Genomic DNA, 17,553 nt, shown 5'->3' with positions numbered 1-17,553 from the left:
AAACATCTTGGTGTAGCTTGAACTGGGCACCACTGTACTTACCCAACATCTCCCAACTCTCCCCTCTGAAACCTCTCTCCCATAAAAAAATGCAATGAAAAATAAGCATGCTCAGTACACACCGAATGCTGACTGACAAAATTGTGCGGTGGTGGAGGATGGAAAACCATTGTTCTGTTTTGAGCAATGGACCCAGGATGTTCCAGGTGAGGCTTCAGTGGCACCCTGGACAGCTCCATGCAGGGCTCAGGCTGAAGACTATGTAACAGCAGAGCTTGGACATTGTTTCAGTGGCAGCAGTGTTCTCCACACTTTTGATTCAGCTAAAGTAAGCGAAGCGAGCAATTATATTTCCTGAGTGCTGAATTAGCAATATCTTACGTGTAGCCTAATTGCTAGTCTCCTTTTCATGGTGTGTGAGGTTTTTTTATTAAAGTGTTTTGTAGCATATATTTCAGGACGTCACATTTTAAATGAGCCAAGATAAACTAAGACAATGAGAAAAGTCAACAGAATGTCCCATCGGTCTGTTTCTAGCCTAGCCACTTAGAATATGCTTCACAGAAGAGGGAGGAAGCTCATTCTTGGAGTGGGGAATTCAACCGACAGGGCATTCCATACACTGATGCAGGAATAGCTAACATAGTGTTCTCCAGATCTTGTGTGACGACAACTCCCACCAACCCTTGCCAGCATGGTGGCCAAGGATGATGGAGTCAAGAATGACACCCAGTTGCCTACCTTTGCATTAAGGCATAGGAACATGGAGGGTCAGTTATTTGTTCTCAAAGCCTTTCGTCATCTCACAGCTTACATTAATGCTCATGTATGTTGCTGTAGGTCTACACATCCCATAGTTCATGGTGCCAGTGATGTCCCTACTTTTCTAAAACTTCCACACTGATTTACCAACACACTGATCTTCTGCCACAGTACAGCCCTTTAACAAAACCGAGGCACTTCTGCAATCAATTAGATGCAGATTTTTTTAAAAAAGGAAAACAAAATGCATTGTTTCCACATGAGACTTAAGATGACACTATAATCTCCATAGGTAAAGGTAAAGGGACCCCTGACCATCAGGTCCAGTCGTGTCCGACTCTGGGGTTGCGGCGCTCATCTCGCTTTATAGGCCAAGGGAGCCGGCGTTTGTCCGCAGACAGCTTCCGGGTCATGTGGCCAGCTGCCTTACAACCAGCAAATAACAATCCCTTAATGCTTTTTGCCCATGGCCAATATCTTAATATATGTTATTTCCAGATAGCTGAGACCACAAATGTCATGTTATTTAGTTATTTAGAAATGTTATGTTTCTTATTTGTAGCATGACCTTTGTGATAATTTTCTTAATTTTGTTTTTTACTATCCCAAACAATGGTATTGTTCAGGTAATAGGTAGAAAACAATTAATTATGGGAAAGATCGCTGTGGCCAGCAACTATCAGGATATTATTAAAGACATTATTAATATTATATTATATATTAATATAATAATAAAATATAATTATTAATTATTGTCAGAGAAATGTTCAATGGTACTTAACCAGTCCATACTGGACAGTCTGTCCAGTCAAAGCAGGTTTTTTTAAAATAGAGGAAGACAGAAGGGGAAAAGACTAGATTGCAATGGTATGGCAATAACTTCATCCAGATTGACTCTCCAACTAGTGAATGAATGGCATTAATTCTAGAGAAAATGGCTAGAATGTAAACAACCTCTGTCTCTGGACTTTTTACATGATCAATCATGCTGTGGTGAGATAGATTTTCTGCAAGGAGAAACAGACTCCTATATCTCAAGGCAAGATTCTTACTGACTGAGATTCTTATCTGTACTTCTCTATAGATAGGAGCCACCAGAATGGACTGTGATCTACACTTGTCAAAATATTTTAAAAAAAATAACAAGGAATCAACAGCACCACCACCGATTTTTCCATTGTTTCACATCAAACAGAAGTGGGTGCAGATTTGAGACAGGGAAGCATTGTGGCTATTTGCTACTGTGTCGGAATATGGAAGAATATTTAGAAAATTTATAACCCACCTGTCAATCCAATGATCCTCAAAATGGCTTGTGACAGACCGTAGTAGCATAAAGCAACCCTCCCTCTCCCAACTCAGCAGCCTTTAGACTGACTTCCCTACAGTTTCTCCTTCTCAGGCAAATGGATGGGTCCAGGTTCGTTTTGCTCTTGTCACGAGGATGCAACTTCACAGTGACCATTAGTCCTCTGACTAATGTACAGCAGCCAGTGTACCGTAGGCAGTTTTTATAAATACAGTGGTACCTCATTTTTCGAACATAAAACCGTTCAAGTCCTGAAACGTTTGAAAACCGAGGAGGAGTTTGGATTTGATATCCTGCTTTATCACTACCCAAAGGAGTCTCAAAGCGGCTAACAATCTCCTTTCCCTTCCTCCCCCACAACAAACACTCTGTGAGGTGAGTGGGGCTGGGAGACTTCAGAGAAGTATGACTAGCCCAGGGTCACCCAGCAGCTGCATGTGGAGGAGCGGAGATGTGAACGCGGTTCCCCAGATTATGAGTCTACCGCTCTTAACCACTACACCACACTGGCTCTACACCACACTACACCACACTGGCGCAAAGGGCAGCCTGCAAATTCAATTGAGAAAAGTGAGAAAAATGCAGCGGAAGCCGTTCGACATCCAAGGCACGTTCGAAAACGGAAGCCTTTACTTCCGGGTTTGCAGCGTTCAAGTTCCGAAACATTCGTCAATGGAGACGTTCGAGAACCGAGGTACCACTGTAATCAAAAGCAACCAAAGCAACGCTAATGCTAAGTTGGGGACGAACCTTGGTTTGCTGCTGCTTACAATCGCAGGGATGCAACTATTATTTAATATCTATTGTGGTTTTCAGAGTCAAGGATCAAGTAGAAAGAAAGTTAAGACAGGAATTCCCACGTCTGGGGCTTGCCAGCTTAGTAAGTGCATGTTCAGCAGTTAGTAGATACAGGACAGGATGCCACAAAGCATGTTTCAAAATGTGGCAGCTAAATGTCAGAGCTGCAAACGGGGGAGTTCACACAACTGCAAACTTCTAGATCACACAATTCCATGAATAATAATTTTAAAACCCTTTGTCTTTTGCAAGTAGTTGCACCTGCTATTCTTTATCTGTTTCATCCGAAAATAAGAAAAAGAGCTCCTATATATAACAATATCAAAATGTAATTTCATTTTATGGTCTTTATAAATAGTGTTCCTTCCTCCTGTAATCCTAGCCTAGATTAACAAACAAGGTTGTTGGGGTTGGGTTTTTTTCCGGGGGGGGGGGGCGAGCACTGCAATAATGAAATACTACACTTATGCTGCAAACAGCTGTTAATCTACATTTCTGAAACATCATTCTTCCCCCATAGAAGAGTCAGTCAGAAAAACACATAAACACAAACCGATATAAAAAGGATACCATAAAATTCTAACATACCTGATTCCAAGATTCATGGCCTCAGCAGTTCCAATCATACTAATGGCTAATAGCATGTTGTTGCAGATTTTTGCAGCCTGAAAAGAAATTCAACACCCCATGAATTTCTGTTATCCAGATAACTATCCAACAGGAACTCAAATTCTATTATGAATGCATTTGTTCCACAGCCAGTCCCTAGAACAGACAGCAACACGTTTTCAGGGGCAATGATATCTATCAAAAGCTGCAAAACAATTGTTGGCACACTTGCAAAGTAATTTGATTTGGTATGCCTCAGACATTTAACAGTCATCTGCATTTGCACTTTCAAAATAACTGTCTAAATATTTGTTCTTATTGACAATATGTTGATGCCACTGTCTAATAACCAACCAGAGAAGTAGAGTTAGCAAACTGCAACAAATAAGTGCTTATGCGTTTGGAAGTGTAAGCAGAAATCCGCCATAGAATGGACTGAAAAGATGGTAGGTACGTATTCTGTTTTAAGCGCCACCTATCACAATATGTTCTTTCTAGGCTTCTTATGTTTACTTCTCACTTTGTTAACTGAATAATAAATAAGAATAAGAATATTTGTACCCCACCCATCTGACTGGGTTGCCCCAGCCACTCTGGACGGCTTCCAGCATTTACAAAAATGTAATAAAACATTAAACATTTAAAATGTTCCTATACAGGGGCTGCCTCCAGACAACTTCTAAAGGTTGTATAGTTGTTTATCTTGGCTTATCTTCCACTGTAAACCAATGCATGCATCCCAGGACTTAGACCTTTGCTTATTCTGTGATATACAAATTGATCTAAGAGGCATTCCAGGCATCCTCATCCTTAATTGGTTATCTTACAAGTTTTCTATACCATTTCCCAGTTAAATGTTGATATAGAGCAGGCTTCCTCAAACTCAGCCCTCCAGATGTTTTGAGACTTCAATTCCCACCATCCCTGACACTGGTCCTGCTAGCTAGGGATCATGGGAGTTGTAGGCCAAAAATATCTGGAGGGCCAAGTTTGAGGAAGCCTGATATAGAGAATACAGTACGGTCAAATAAACCATAAAACCCTACCACCACCACCACCCAAAATAGCAACAACAGGATCAAAAGGCAATATGACAACTTAGTAACCAAGGACACATTGAAATATAATAATAATAATAATAATAATAATAATAATAATAATAATAATAATAATAATTATAGCCCGCCCATCTAGCTGAGTTTCCTCAGCCACCCTGGGCGGCTCCCAACAGAATACTAAACAGAATGAAACACCAAACATTAAAAACTTCCCTAAACAAGGAAAAAGATAGTCCAAGCCTATCTGTGGAAAGATGGCAAGAAATGTCTAGGATTTTTTCCTAGTCTGTACCTGTCCAGTTCCAACTTCTCCACAGTAGACCACATTGGAACCCATACATGTAAGCAGCTCCTTTGCAGCAGCAAACTCTTGCTCTACTCCTCCAACCATGAACGTAAGGTTTCCTGCTCGGGCAGCTCCAACACCTAAAGTCCAAAACAGCAACACATAATGGAGTTTAGCTTCTTTTCAGGTCACTCCATTCGCAGCTACTTAATGATGCAAGAATGTGAAGACACAGAAGTAATGCCGTGGAGTTCAATGCGACAAGTACAAAGGCACTGATTTGATTTATAGTATTTCTATGCCGCTTTTCATTCAAATGAACCTCAAAGCGGCTTACAAACCATTAAAAAAAAAGAATATCTCGAATGCAGCACAAATCGTATAAAATAATTAACAAACCATCAATAAAATAATTACAATTTATTAAGAAAACAGCAGTTGAAAAATAAGCTAAACATCACAATTGCAGCATAAGTCATATTATAGGATTAACAAATCCATATGGCATTTATAATCTATAAAGCAATATTAACAACATTAACAAAACAGCAACAAAAAAATAAGCTAAGCACTGTTAAGTTCATGCACACACTCTCCAAGCCTCGGTGTCTCTATTCAGTTCATTAAAAAACACATAAAGTACACATAATGCCCATTGTTAAGCCAGCTTGGCCAGATGTTGCATTGACTGGGGTCCTCAGGTAAAAGTAAAGGATCCCTGGATGGTTAAGTCCAGTCAAAGGCAACTATGGGGTTGCGGCACTCATCTCACTTTTCAGGCCAAGGGAGCCAGCGTTTATTCAGACAGTTTTCCGGATCATGTGACCAGCATGACTAAACCACTTCTGGTGCAACGGAACACCCTGATGGAAACCAGAGCGCATGGAAATGCCGTTTTACCTTCCCACGGCAGTGGTACCTATTTATCTGCTTGCACTGGTGTGCTTTCGAACTGCTAGGTTGGCGGGAGCTGGGACAGAGCAACGGGAGCTCACCCTGTTGCTGGGATTCGAACCACCGACCTTCTGATCGGCAAGCCCAAGAGGCTCAGTGGTTTAGACCACAGTGCCACCGGGGTCCTCAGGTAGTCCTCAGGTAGTAGGATCTTGGGCCTACCACTAATGGCACCACTGATGAGCAACTTGTTCATGCCACTCTCAATAAACAGGAGGTCCATTTCCACTTGAGGAAGTCTGAGACAAGACTGTCCCTCTGGAGTGGCAAGTTGCAACTGCACTCGGTGTTGAGGCCGACTAGTAGGTCCAGCATTGCCTCCACATTCGGGGGCCTCCCACTGCACCACAGCCCATCCACCAGCAGCTGCTCCAGCTTCTTCAGCCACACCTTGGCATATTGATATATCCACACAGCCAATGGCAGCCTTTCCAAATTACTATTTGGAAGTTTCATCACACACTTTTTTTTTTGTCCTTGCTACTAATCCCTTGGCCTGATCTCCAGCAAATTTAAGCCTAGATTTGCCGACAAAAATACAGCAATGTCCATCACAGGTCAAGCTTTCTATCAGGTTAACAGATTGCTAAATAGCTCCAGAAAATTATTGATAATTTTCAGCTGGTTAATCTTGGCCAGACACTCTTCTCTTGCTCAAATACTTGGGGAAAGTATAGTGACCTAGTTAGGGAAAGAAGATAAGCCCTGGTGTCTACCTTTGGAAACCTGGCATATAGTCACGTTCCTCCATGGACTGTGGCAGTTTGGATTATTGCAAAGGACTTGATGTAGGACTCATTTGGAAGCACCAGCTGCTGCAGAATGTTCAAGCCCAGCAGATCATTCCTATTTTGGCACTGCTGTACAGAATGCCTATTAGTGCTGAGGCCCTTTTCTAAGTGCTTTTCCATTACCTTTCCATTCATTTTATTTTATTTCATAAAATTCATTCACCACTTGATAGTAAAGAAATAACAACAGCATGACCTCAAAGTGGTTTACAAAAAGATAAAAACAAGAAAATCAAGAAAAAATTAAAACAATACTTTAAACCATACAAAAAGCTAAAATAGATTAAAATTCACCTCAACTTTCTAAGCATCTAGGTAGGCTTGTCTAAATAGCCTTTTTAGCAGGCACCGAAAAGAGTACAGTGAAGGGGACCTGCTTGATATCAAGAGGCAATGAGTTCCAAAGTTTAGCTGCTGCCACACTAAACAATCTTTCAGATACAGAATGGGTATTATGTGGCAGCTGTAGCAGTGCCAATTCCGCTGACAAGGCACCAAGGATTGGATGCATTTTCGCATTTGTGTTTCTCTGCCCCCTCAGGTTATCCACTGAGGCACTCTGCCTTCTATTCATGAAGAAATACAGTGTATACCACAAGGTTGAGCCTCTACAGAAGTGGTGCATTCGTTTTAAGATAGGAGAGAGAAAAAGAATTTGTTTTGATCTGATATTGGGAAAAGCTGTTTTTTGCAGTTGGTGACGTCAGAAGAATCATTAACTTTCAGAATTTGCCGAACTTTTCAAATTCTGGAAGGAAGAGTCTTTGTACTTCAAACACATTGAACTACATTAAATATTTCTTCTACCAGTGAGCACTAGGGTTTCTCCTCCTTTTCCCTTTACTTGTTTCTTTCCTCCTTGTGCACCTATGAAAACTTGATACCCAAAACTTCAAGTTGATTCTTATTTTACTGGTCATGTGGAAGCCTGCATGTGCATTCTTTGTCAGAGGTCCTGCCTCATGTACTGCTGCCATCGGAGTTTCAGCCAGCTGGGACATACATGGCAGGATATTTCTGGTTACGGAACTCCTCATCTCAAGAAGTGCAAAGTACAGCTGCCCCCACCCAATCAATAAAAATTAACAACAACAAAATAACAAACTGAGGTTCTGCACCCCTAACAAAAGACCTGCATTCCCAACAAAAGACTGGCATATTCTGAATTAGGTAATTTTAACTGATTATTTAGAGAGACAGGACAAGTCTCCAATTCTTCTCAAGTATTAGCCAGGGAATTTTCTCAGTTTGAGGGGGGGATATGAATTGGATCCAGACTAAGTTCTTTGACGTTGTGTCCTTTTGGGACTCAGTGGGCCAAGTTAGTCATGACTTAGTTTCTGTTGAAATGAGTGGGACTTAAGTTCAGCACAGTTTGTCTGGCTCCAACCTAATAATAAGGGAATAAATAATAATAATTAAATCTACAAAAGCTTAGAAAGATTTCCCAAGCTGTTCTGAAGGTTCGGAAGAATTCTGCACCCCCTAATACTCTGCCATCTTCATTTCAACTCAAAGAACATGGTAGTGGCGGCGGCAGCAGCAGCAAGTACAGCGCTGGGAAGAAGGAAGTAGGGAGGTTTCTCCCCTCCAACCTCCATTGCAACCCAGAAAAGGATTCCAGAGTTTGAAATCTCACCTCTTTTATTAGCCAGCTTGCTGAGCCCCCAAAGTTTCCCTTTGAATCTGGCTTGGGAGAAATTTGCAGATGTCTCTAATTATGTTTATCTTGAATCTACCTTGGAAAGAGATTATTAATACATAAAGCTCTACCTTATATCTCAGATTCCTAGAGAATAGCTAGCCGTTACAACACATTGGACCAATCACTACAGTTTTGAACATAATTTGTTGTTCGAACAAGAACACCAAGGAAAAGGAGGTCAAAGTTTTAACCTTCTCCAATTTTACACCCTTGACTTTTATTAAGGAAATTAAAGCTCTTCCTGCAGTGCCTTTGGAAGTGCAAGAAAATGGAGGGTTCTTATACCAACATTTTTTGCAAATAGACATTTTAAGGGATTAGCACCCATTGTAGTTTGCTACTACCACCTCGTTGTTTTCGACAATTGTTCTTATGTGACTTTATAGCCTGGAACATTTCCCCCCTTGAAATTCCTGCTGCATCACAAGAAATATTTTTACCATTTGTTTAAGGGAACCAAATTGCACCACGAATATTAAAAACAAATAAACACTCAGATATAACATGCTAGCTGCTAAAGCCCAAAGTTAGAGACTGAATTATTTCCTGTGTATTTGCAAACTATGAAATGCAAACATTAACTTTATTCCATTTACAACTGAACCAAATGAGTGTGAAGAGATATAAATCTCATTGAATCCAGCATAGGCATACATTTCAGCAAAACAGCACCTTAAAACAGCATTTACGGTTAATTCCACTGAAACCAGTAAATCACTTAATTTACTAAAATGCACTTAAATGTTTTAACCAGTCTACCATCAAATGAGATAAAGAAGAGGACCGAGGGGACCAGGCTGCTATGTGAACTGTCTTTAAAATACAATTGTTTTAATCATTTTCTACAGATGTAGCCTCACAAGGGTCTGCTGTCACAGGGACCATTTACGACTTGTCATGGTGTCTCTATTGTTTACCAGAGACATTCGTGCTAAAAAGGCGACAGCTGGGACAGAAAGCTGCTACTCAACAGAACAATATAATCCTGTGAAAAGTAATCAACAAATTTAAGAGTGTTAATTAACTTTACACTTTATCATGTTCAATTAGTTGCCCTTTCTAGAGAAAAGATTGCCGTGCACAATCGGTTTAGAGCGTGCCATGTTTGATTTGTAAGTGATCACTGTTTCGGTTTTAGAGTCGATGTCAGCTGTTCTCTTGGGTTTTGGTGACACAGATGAATGGCTCTACACATGTTTCAGGGGTGATCTGGTTTAACATAAAGTAGCATAACATAACCTCTTGTTAACATATTGCTGGTTTCACCTAGAAGGGAAAACAGCAGCATATGCGCGCGCGCACACACACACACGTATTTCCACAAACAAACAAGCAAGAGGGCTCCGCAGAAAACAAAATAAAGTTTAATCTTCTTCTGAAACACAAAGAGACACTGAAATGAACCATTTTTCACCATTATTTCTCAAGAAAAGTCTTTCCTTTTCGGGGCACATTAGGATCATTTCCTCAAAGCAAGATTTCTGGTTCTGCTGCATTATGCACAAGCAAACGCCTACATTTTACCAAGTGTGCATTGCCTTTAATAATGGCAGTTGAAATAAATGTTGTGTAGCTGTTCTTAGTACAGGCACATATCTGGAACTACAATGGGACTTTTACACATTTCTGAGATACATTTATAACGGGGGATTCTGTAAGAAAGTTAGATTCATCTACAATTACGATCTATATTTCCTCTAGAGCAGGTTTTCTGCTTGCTAATGGGACAAGGCAAAACATGATGAAGTGACAATGTATTCAGAAGTGCGTCTTAATGAACAAGTCTGTGTTTCTCAGTCAGCACTGACAAGCAGAGCTCCAGATTGGATTATTTCTTACCTTAGTGATGCAATCAAAACAAAACATAAACAAAAAGCAGGTTTGTCTCAATGCTGTGGGAATGTATCATAAAGAACAGCCACTCATTACTGCAACTCAGTGTATGACAATCAGTGGGAAACATTTAGAAAATAATTACTTTGTTACTGACTACTAAGCAAAGAAAAGGAGAGCTAGCTGAACACACAAATTAAAAGATGGCACTGAAATATTCAAAACATTCAAATAGCAAGGAATTATAACTGAATCTGATTCCTAAAAAGAAACAAAGTAAGCTTTTAACCGGAAAAGTTAACCCTGAAAGCTAATAATGGACCAAGTTAAATATTAAGGAGGAAATTATAGGCTAGTTTTACAATAGCTAAAATGACAAAAACACAGCAGCAGAAAACACTAGATTTCTGCAGAAGATCTGTAGGGAGAAAAGAAAGCGGTCGATAGATCTTTAAATTGGTAGCAATAGCTGTTCTTCTATCCCGAGTTGGCAGCTGCTACATTTGCAGACCTGGTTCATTATTTACCCATAATGACCATCAAGCTGCAGTCAAAGTCGGATCACAACAACTGTCAGCAGCTCTTTTAATTAGCCTTGTTTGAATTCAGATAAATATCACAATGGCCCAACTTCTGCTGAAAGAGCAACAGAATACCGTAAAAGATGAGCTGATCTGACTTTAGAACTACCCATACGGAGAGGAAGAAGAAAGAACTGTGCTATGCAAGCATATTTAAAAATATACTTGTATATTAATAAGGATTTGTGAACATCAGGCTTCCCACCACAAAGGTTCTCAGTTTCTGAAAAGATTTTTGCATCAGCCTTCTTTTTACTCTGGGATATATTTTAAAGCACAACTTACTGACACTTATTGTTTTCATTCATATATATATTCACTGTTTTCATTCATATATCTCGTTCTATTTTCTTTGAAAAAGGCATATTTTAAAGATCAATCCAGAACTAAAACAGATTAGCCTCTCATCCTATTTATCTCATTTATTTTGTTTAATCTCGGAGATCATAATCTTCCATTGCATTATCAGATCCCTCTCTTTGTGCTCATGTCACTAGAATAATGATCTCCCTACCCAGTGGGGACACAAATCAAACTGAGAGTGTGTCACCAGAGGGACCTACAAAAAACCCCCCAAATATTTGCATAATATTATTACATAAGCCGAAGAGGAATTGTATGGTAGAGTTTGTGCACACATATGCTTTCAGGAAATTAGCTCACCTTACAAATATTCCATTCACAGCTTGATCATTACAGAGGCAATATACATCTCTATTACAAATAAGTTGTACTAAAACATTTACTATAGAAGCGGAAGATTTTTGTTGTCAGCTCCTCTGGCTGTTGTTCACTCTGTAGCCTGTTGGGGCCAAACTGTATGCTGTGAACCATCCATTTCTCGGTGTTAGGGATGCTTTGTAGACACCAAGTTGTTGGGAGCATATGTAACGTAAGTTGCATATGGCCCACAGGTCAATGTTTCATTGCCGGGTCTTTGAAGTAGAGATTCTGAGGTCCACTTCTTTAAATCCAGTTATCAATTCCAAGTATTGAGACACAAACAATAGACTTCTGACAAGGCTGTGTGGAAAAGAAAAAGTTTCCCAAGCTGTTGCTTTTGTAGTAGCTACAAGATGCTCTGCCATCCCTTGTTCAGAGGGATGAGGATTAAGAATCAGAGAAAGAGAGTTCTAGAATATTCCAAAATGGTACACATTCCACATGCAGGCTTCAGAAACAACGAAGTATACTGCTTAGGGTTGAGGAACATTCCTGCTCCAGTTAGAATCCTACTAATTATTATTATTTTTTATAGTGATGTGACTCAGCATAGGTTTCATTTACTTTTTTCACTCCATGGAAAAAATACAGGATAATTATGACACACTTCAAAGAATCAGGGAATTTGCCTTGCAGTCATCCTACATTGTTCCAGTGTGCCCAGAAAAGAAAAGAAAAAACACCAATAAGGAAAACTTGCCATTCAAGGCAGCTCTTACAGGAGACTCAAGGAAACTGCCTGACCCGAACGAACAGCACAATAATGAAAGGATTTATGCTTCAAAAGAAGGTGCTGAGTGGCTATAAGGATTAAAGTGCTTGAACTTGACCATGGACATGAGTGGGAGAAAACAAACAGTAAAACTGCAGAGGAAGTTAGATATATCCTGAAGACAGAAAACAAGTCTAGTAAATGTAATGAAAAAGTTTGGCCAATAGGGACGAAGATGTTTAAAAGTCATTAATATACACCATGTATGTCTGCAGGCACCAAAGGATTACGAAAAAAGAATATAAAGCGACAAGGTATTATAGCACCAGCAAAAACAAATCCAGCAAGATTAAGGATAGCATGATGCAATTTATAAAGCGTGATGCTCTGTGCTGGTCACTTAATAGCAAATAAATATTACAGCACTTGAAAAGTTACCGGGTTGGGCGAGAAAGGCCAATCCTACAATGGCAGGCAACTGTGTAAATTACAAAGGCATAGCAAAGGAAAAATCTGTCTGCCTAGCATGAGACGCCTCTCTTAGTGTTTAGATCCTATCCACTCCCCAATGTCAAAAGTTCCTCTTAAAATACACACCAAAATTGGGATTGGGGCATGATTCCAGAGGCACATGGAAAACTGAACACACCTCCCAAGGTCTGTTAAAACTATTTCCCACAAATAAAATGGTGGCAAATATTGGGGCTAATGTATTTTTTTATAAACTTGCACAGTGATCCAGACACCCTCAAGCAATAAATCAACAAGCTGATGCTTTCACAATGTGCATTTCTTTCACTGGTGTAGCCCCTCTACCGAACTGCTTGTTAAGGGAAATTGACTGCTTTTAAAGGGCTACCTAGGAAAACTTTAGGAAGCAAGTGTTTATTTTACATCCTGCCCTTCAACAAGTTCCAGAATGGTGCACACACATCACATTTGTTCAACTGCAATCTCAGGCCACAGGACAGGGGATCAGAAATGGGGCTGCTAGGTGGTCAATGGCACCGGGAACAATAAACTTTCTTTTTTAGTAACAAAAAAGTGTTGACTGCAGAGCAAAGGAAGCTTGTGTACATGAACGCTTCGCAGTTTTGCTTTTTAGATATTATTTGGGTACTTTTACAAATCACATTTGGGAAAACAACAAAATGGCATCCTTCCATTTGCAGAACGGAACAATCAATTCACAGTTGGCCAGGTCACCTGGCAGTTATGAATCAATGTCATTAACTTGATAGGTTTATTGACAGATACAATGTTGTATCCATAACAATTGATCTGGTATACCTGTTTCACTCAACCAAGCCATCACAGGGCGAACAGAGTTGTGAGAACCGGTCCTTTGCAAGGCTCTGTGGCAAAACCCCAGAATCTTCTACTCTGAGCCTAACACTAAGACTCCAGCTATGCTAGATCTCACAAAACCTAAACTGGCCAGAACAGCCCCATGTTTAAGGAAATGGGGTAAGAGACTTTTGTCTAAACTGTGCAACTTTTACTATCAGTATAATTATGGAAGATTCCTCTCTGTTTAGTCAAACAGCATCCAACCCCAAACTGAAGGGTAGCCAATAAAATCTGCAAGCAGATTAAAAAAAAAACTCATTAAAAAAATTATATAGTGGTACCTCGGGTTACAGACGCTTCAGGTTACAGACTCCGCTAACCCAGAAATAGTACCACGGGTTAAGAACTTTACCTCAGGATGAGAACAGAAATCGAATGACGGCGCAGCGGCAGCGGGAGGCACCATTAGCTAAAGTGGTACCTCAGGTTAAGAACCGCTTCAGGTTAAGAACGGACCTCCAGAATGAATTAACTTCTTAACCCGAGGTGCCACTGTATTGCTTTTCAGCCCTGAAAAGTTATCCATGAGGAATATTAGATTTTTTAAAAAATTAAACTAGGCTATCATCTTAAGTGATGTCCATTTAATAGGACAGTAAACAGTTCTTTTCCTTTGATTACACATAAACTGATCAGTTACCATCATGATAACCATTTTAATGCAATGCTTAATTCCTACATTTTAACATGCAGAACAGAATGCCTGGTCATAATATAACTCAGAGGTTGCTTTAGAAATCAATGCACTTTTTCCAAGATATTGAAATGGTAACTTATTTTGCTATCTAACTCCTAATTAGAGAACTGATTTGATAAAATAAAGGTATGGATTTATTTATTTTGAAAAATCCAAACATGAAAGCATTCTACCTAATAAAGCTACAGTAAAGCCTTTTGAAATGTTTATGGAATATTTTATTTCTGTCCCTTTGCTACAGCTGTAAGGACATGTAATCAAGGATTTTCCAATATGTATCTAAAAGCAAATCTGTATGGTGTGTTTTATATTGTACTCCAACATGCTGTCAGTTTAATGTTTGTGGCACACAGGTTTTCCTCCAGACATGGTGATAAAAAGGAACCTAAATGGGAATATTAGAAAGTCTCTTTTTGCTAATGTTCTGCTGCAATTATTTAGTTAAGGGTTTATTTTTGTAGCTGGCGAAGGGCTTGCACTTGCTCTGCACCAGCACTGACAAAAGGAGGTCATGCTTCGCCAAAGAAAAGGTCAAAAGAGGACACACACTTATATGCTAATTTAGATTGTATAGATGTACACTTAGAAACAATTATTATAATTTAAGATGAAATGCCACAGTAGGAAGGTTTGTGACAAGATGACTTGTGCACCTGATCAGTCTGCTATCCAGATACTAGCTGTTGACAGGCAACTTCAAGGCCCCAAATCTCACTTCTTATGGCTCTTAATAATAACAATAATAATAATAATAATAATAATAATAATAATAATAATAATAATAATAATAATAATAATTTTATTATTTGCACCTCAGCCATCTGACTGCCATCTGACTGGGTTGCCCAAACCACTCTGGGTGGCTACCAGCATGTACAAAAACATAATAAAACTTAAAACATTAAAACTTCACTATACAGGGCTGCCTTCAGATGTCTTCTAAAGGTTATAAAGTTACTCATCTCCCTGAAATTTGATGGGAGGGCGTTCCACAGGAATTGGTTTGCCACATGTCGGGGGGGGGGGGCCAATGGCATCCGGGGGGAGGGATTTTGCCCAACTGACAAAATATCAGGGAAAACTTGGCAACATGATACATAGCTTGGGGGGGGGGTTACCCCCAAAAGCTCAACAATTATGGGGTCTTCCTGAATAAAGCTCAATAACTCTGCGGGTGGTGGGTGTCCGGAATTTTATTTTTTCAAATATGGTATCCCTACACAGGAAGGGTTCCACTACCAAGAAGGCCCTCTGCCTGGTTCCCTGTAACTTCACTTATCACAGCGAGGGAACTGCCAGAAGGCCCTCGGAGCTGGACCTCAGTGTCCGGGCTGAACGATGGGGGTGGAGATGCTCCTTCAGGTATACTGGGGCGAGGCCATTTAGGGCTGTAAAGGTAAGCACCCAACACTTTGAATTGTGCTTGGAAATGTACTGGGAGCCAATAGGTAGGTCTTTCAGGACAGGTGTTATATGGTGCTATGTTTAAACCACACTGAAACCGAACAGACATCTCCTTCAAATTGAGAATTATATTCTGTAAAGCAGGACACACAGTTACCTTACTCTACACTTATTTTTAAAATGTTCTCCGACATGTGAAAATGCCTTGTGAGGTTTCGCCTAAAAAGGCTAATTGCAAAGAAATCCGAAGTGAAACAATTAATTCACATACTTGCACATTAAATATTTACTTATAGCAAGATCCAAAATTGCAGCAGCAGACACAATCAGATTCCCATTCCTGTCCTGCCCCCACACTCCCTCAACCCCCCACAGCAATTTTTTTTGGGGTGGGTGAAGGCTGTAGGTTGGAGGGAAGGAATGGCAAATCCCATTTACAAAGGCAAAGGTCTGTTAGATTTCACCCTTAACATTTATTTAAAAAGCTTAAAAATTACTTATACATACTCCTTGAACACCTGTTCTCATGCATCATATTTTCTCTAGTCATAGTCTCTCTACTATTGTGGTCACAGTATTAATGCATAGTATTTGAAATAAAACACATCTGATCCTCTGTATTTTTTTATTTTTTTTATTTGAACATTTTCCATTACACAGAAATCAGAATGTGCCTTTTATGTAAAATGCCTTTTGGTAGTAGTATGAATTTTCTTTTGCTGTGAGTAGCACCAAGAGGGTAACAAAGTTAATTATTTCCCATAATAAGTAATTATGATTAGATAAGAGAGTCTTTGGTAATGACCTGTTCTTATGATGGAAGACCTGCATCTCAAGAAATATAATAATACATGAGCATAACTGTGTATGCAAAGTACATAGAACTACTGCCTCGGTTAACTTGTCAGTGAATGATTAAATAGGAATTCATAATTAGAAAAGTCCACAGTGTAATTTATTAGCTTTCCTGACAGTTCTGGTTCATTAAAGGTTGATTACCAAAGACTGACCTCTAGTGGCATAGGAGTCTCTCCTACTAGCTTGCTTTTCTTTACAGAAAGACAGCATGGAGCTGCCTAGGTTTTAACCTCAGTCAACATGAAGAGTTAAATTTGTATTTTTCTGCCCACCACTGAGGTCAGTTCCTGATTTCTACAACTAGTTCCTGCAACTAAGCCCCATTGAATTCAATGGCCTTACTGATTCACTTCTGCAAAACATACATATATGAGATTGCACTTTTAAAGGGCCAAGAGATTCCTGTGTATATTTTAAAACATCAAGCTACATTTCAAAATCTAGCTTATAAAAGCATCAAGACGCCACTTTGCATTTTCAGATTATACCCCCCATTGTTTTCAATACAAGCATGAAGCCAACTGAGAAGTTTGTAGTTCATTTTTCTTTACAGAAAAATGTAAGTGATATGTAGAAAATCCAAATCCAAATAAAAAAAGTAAAATGTTATCATAAAAACAGAGATAAAAGCAGGTTCTTGAACTAAGGGCATTCCTGCCATTCCTTTATCAGCAAATATATTTATATTCTACTAGGACCAGAACACTTAAAAGAGACTTATCCACTTTGCATGCAAGCAAAGCGACATGTAAAAGTTCCAGTTGTTTGTGGTGATGATTTAATATGCCGCCTGAATAATGAGCTGTGCTTTCCACAGCAAGTGAATCACCATTTAATGCTATTATCATCAGTTCATGACCCACCAGCACGAAATGTCAACCTGATTAATCTCATCTCAGTGCAACTGACCTCAGACAAGGAAAGCTACCCGGCTGTCCGAATATTGCTGCTAATGGTTGCTTGGCTTAAGTTTTTGCCTGTGTCTCTTACACATCTAAAAATCAATGAAGTAGCTATCCAAAAACAAACCAAAACATGCAAAGGGGAATTTCTGGAAATCTACTGCTTTAGTTTCAGTGTTTTCTTAAAAGCCTATAAAGCCATCTGATAGCATATGCTAGGT

At 39.5% G+C, this 17,553-nt stretch overlaps 1 protein-coding gene across 1 annotated transcript in view; it reads right to left on the bottom strand.

Annotated features, from left to right (window-relative positions):
- Window positions 1-17,553, bottom strand: part of HIBADH (3-hydroxyisobutyrate dehydrogenase) — a 71,198-nt gene that overhangs the window by 15,401 nt on the left and 38,244 nt on the right. Inside the window, exons 5-6 of the mRNA XM_033165205.1 lie at window positions 4,829-4,962; window positions 3,458-3,534 (exon numbers count right to left, since the gene is read on the bottom strand). Of these exons, the coding sequence (XP_033021096.1) occupies window positions 3,458-3,534; window positions 4,829-4,962 (211 nt within the window). The remainder of the gene's footprint in view (window positions 1-3,457; window positions 3,535-4,828; window positions 4,963-17,553) is intronic.

Source organism: Lacerta agilis, chromosome 12, assembly GCF_009819535.1.
Source record: "Lacerta agilis isolate rLacAgi1 chromosome 12, rLacAgi1.pri, whole genome shotgun sequence".
In the NCBI taxonomy this organism is placed as follows: Eukaryota; Metazoa; Chordata; class Lepidosauria; order Squamata; family Lacertidae; genus Lacerta; species Lacerta agilis.
The sequence above is the reverse complement of the archived record's forward strand: the minus strand, read 5'-3'. Positions and strand labels throughout refer to the sequence as shown.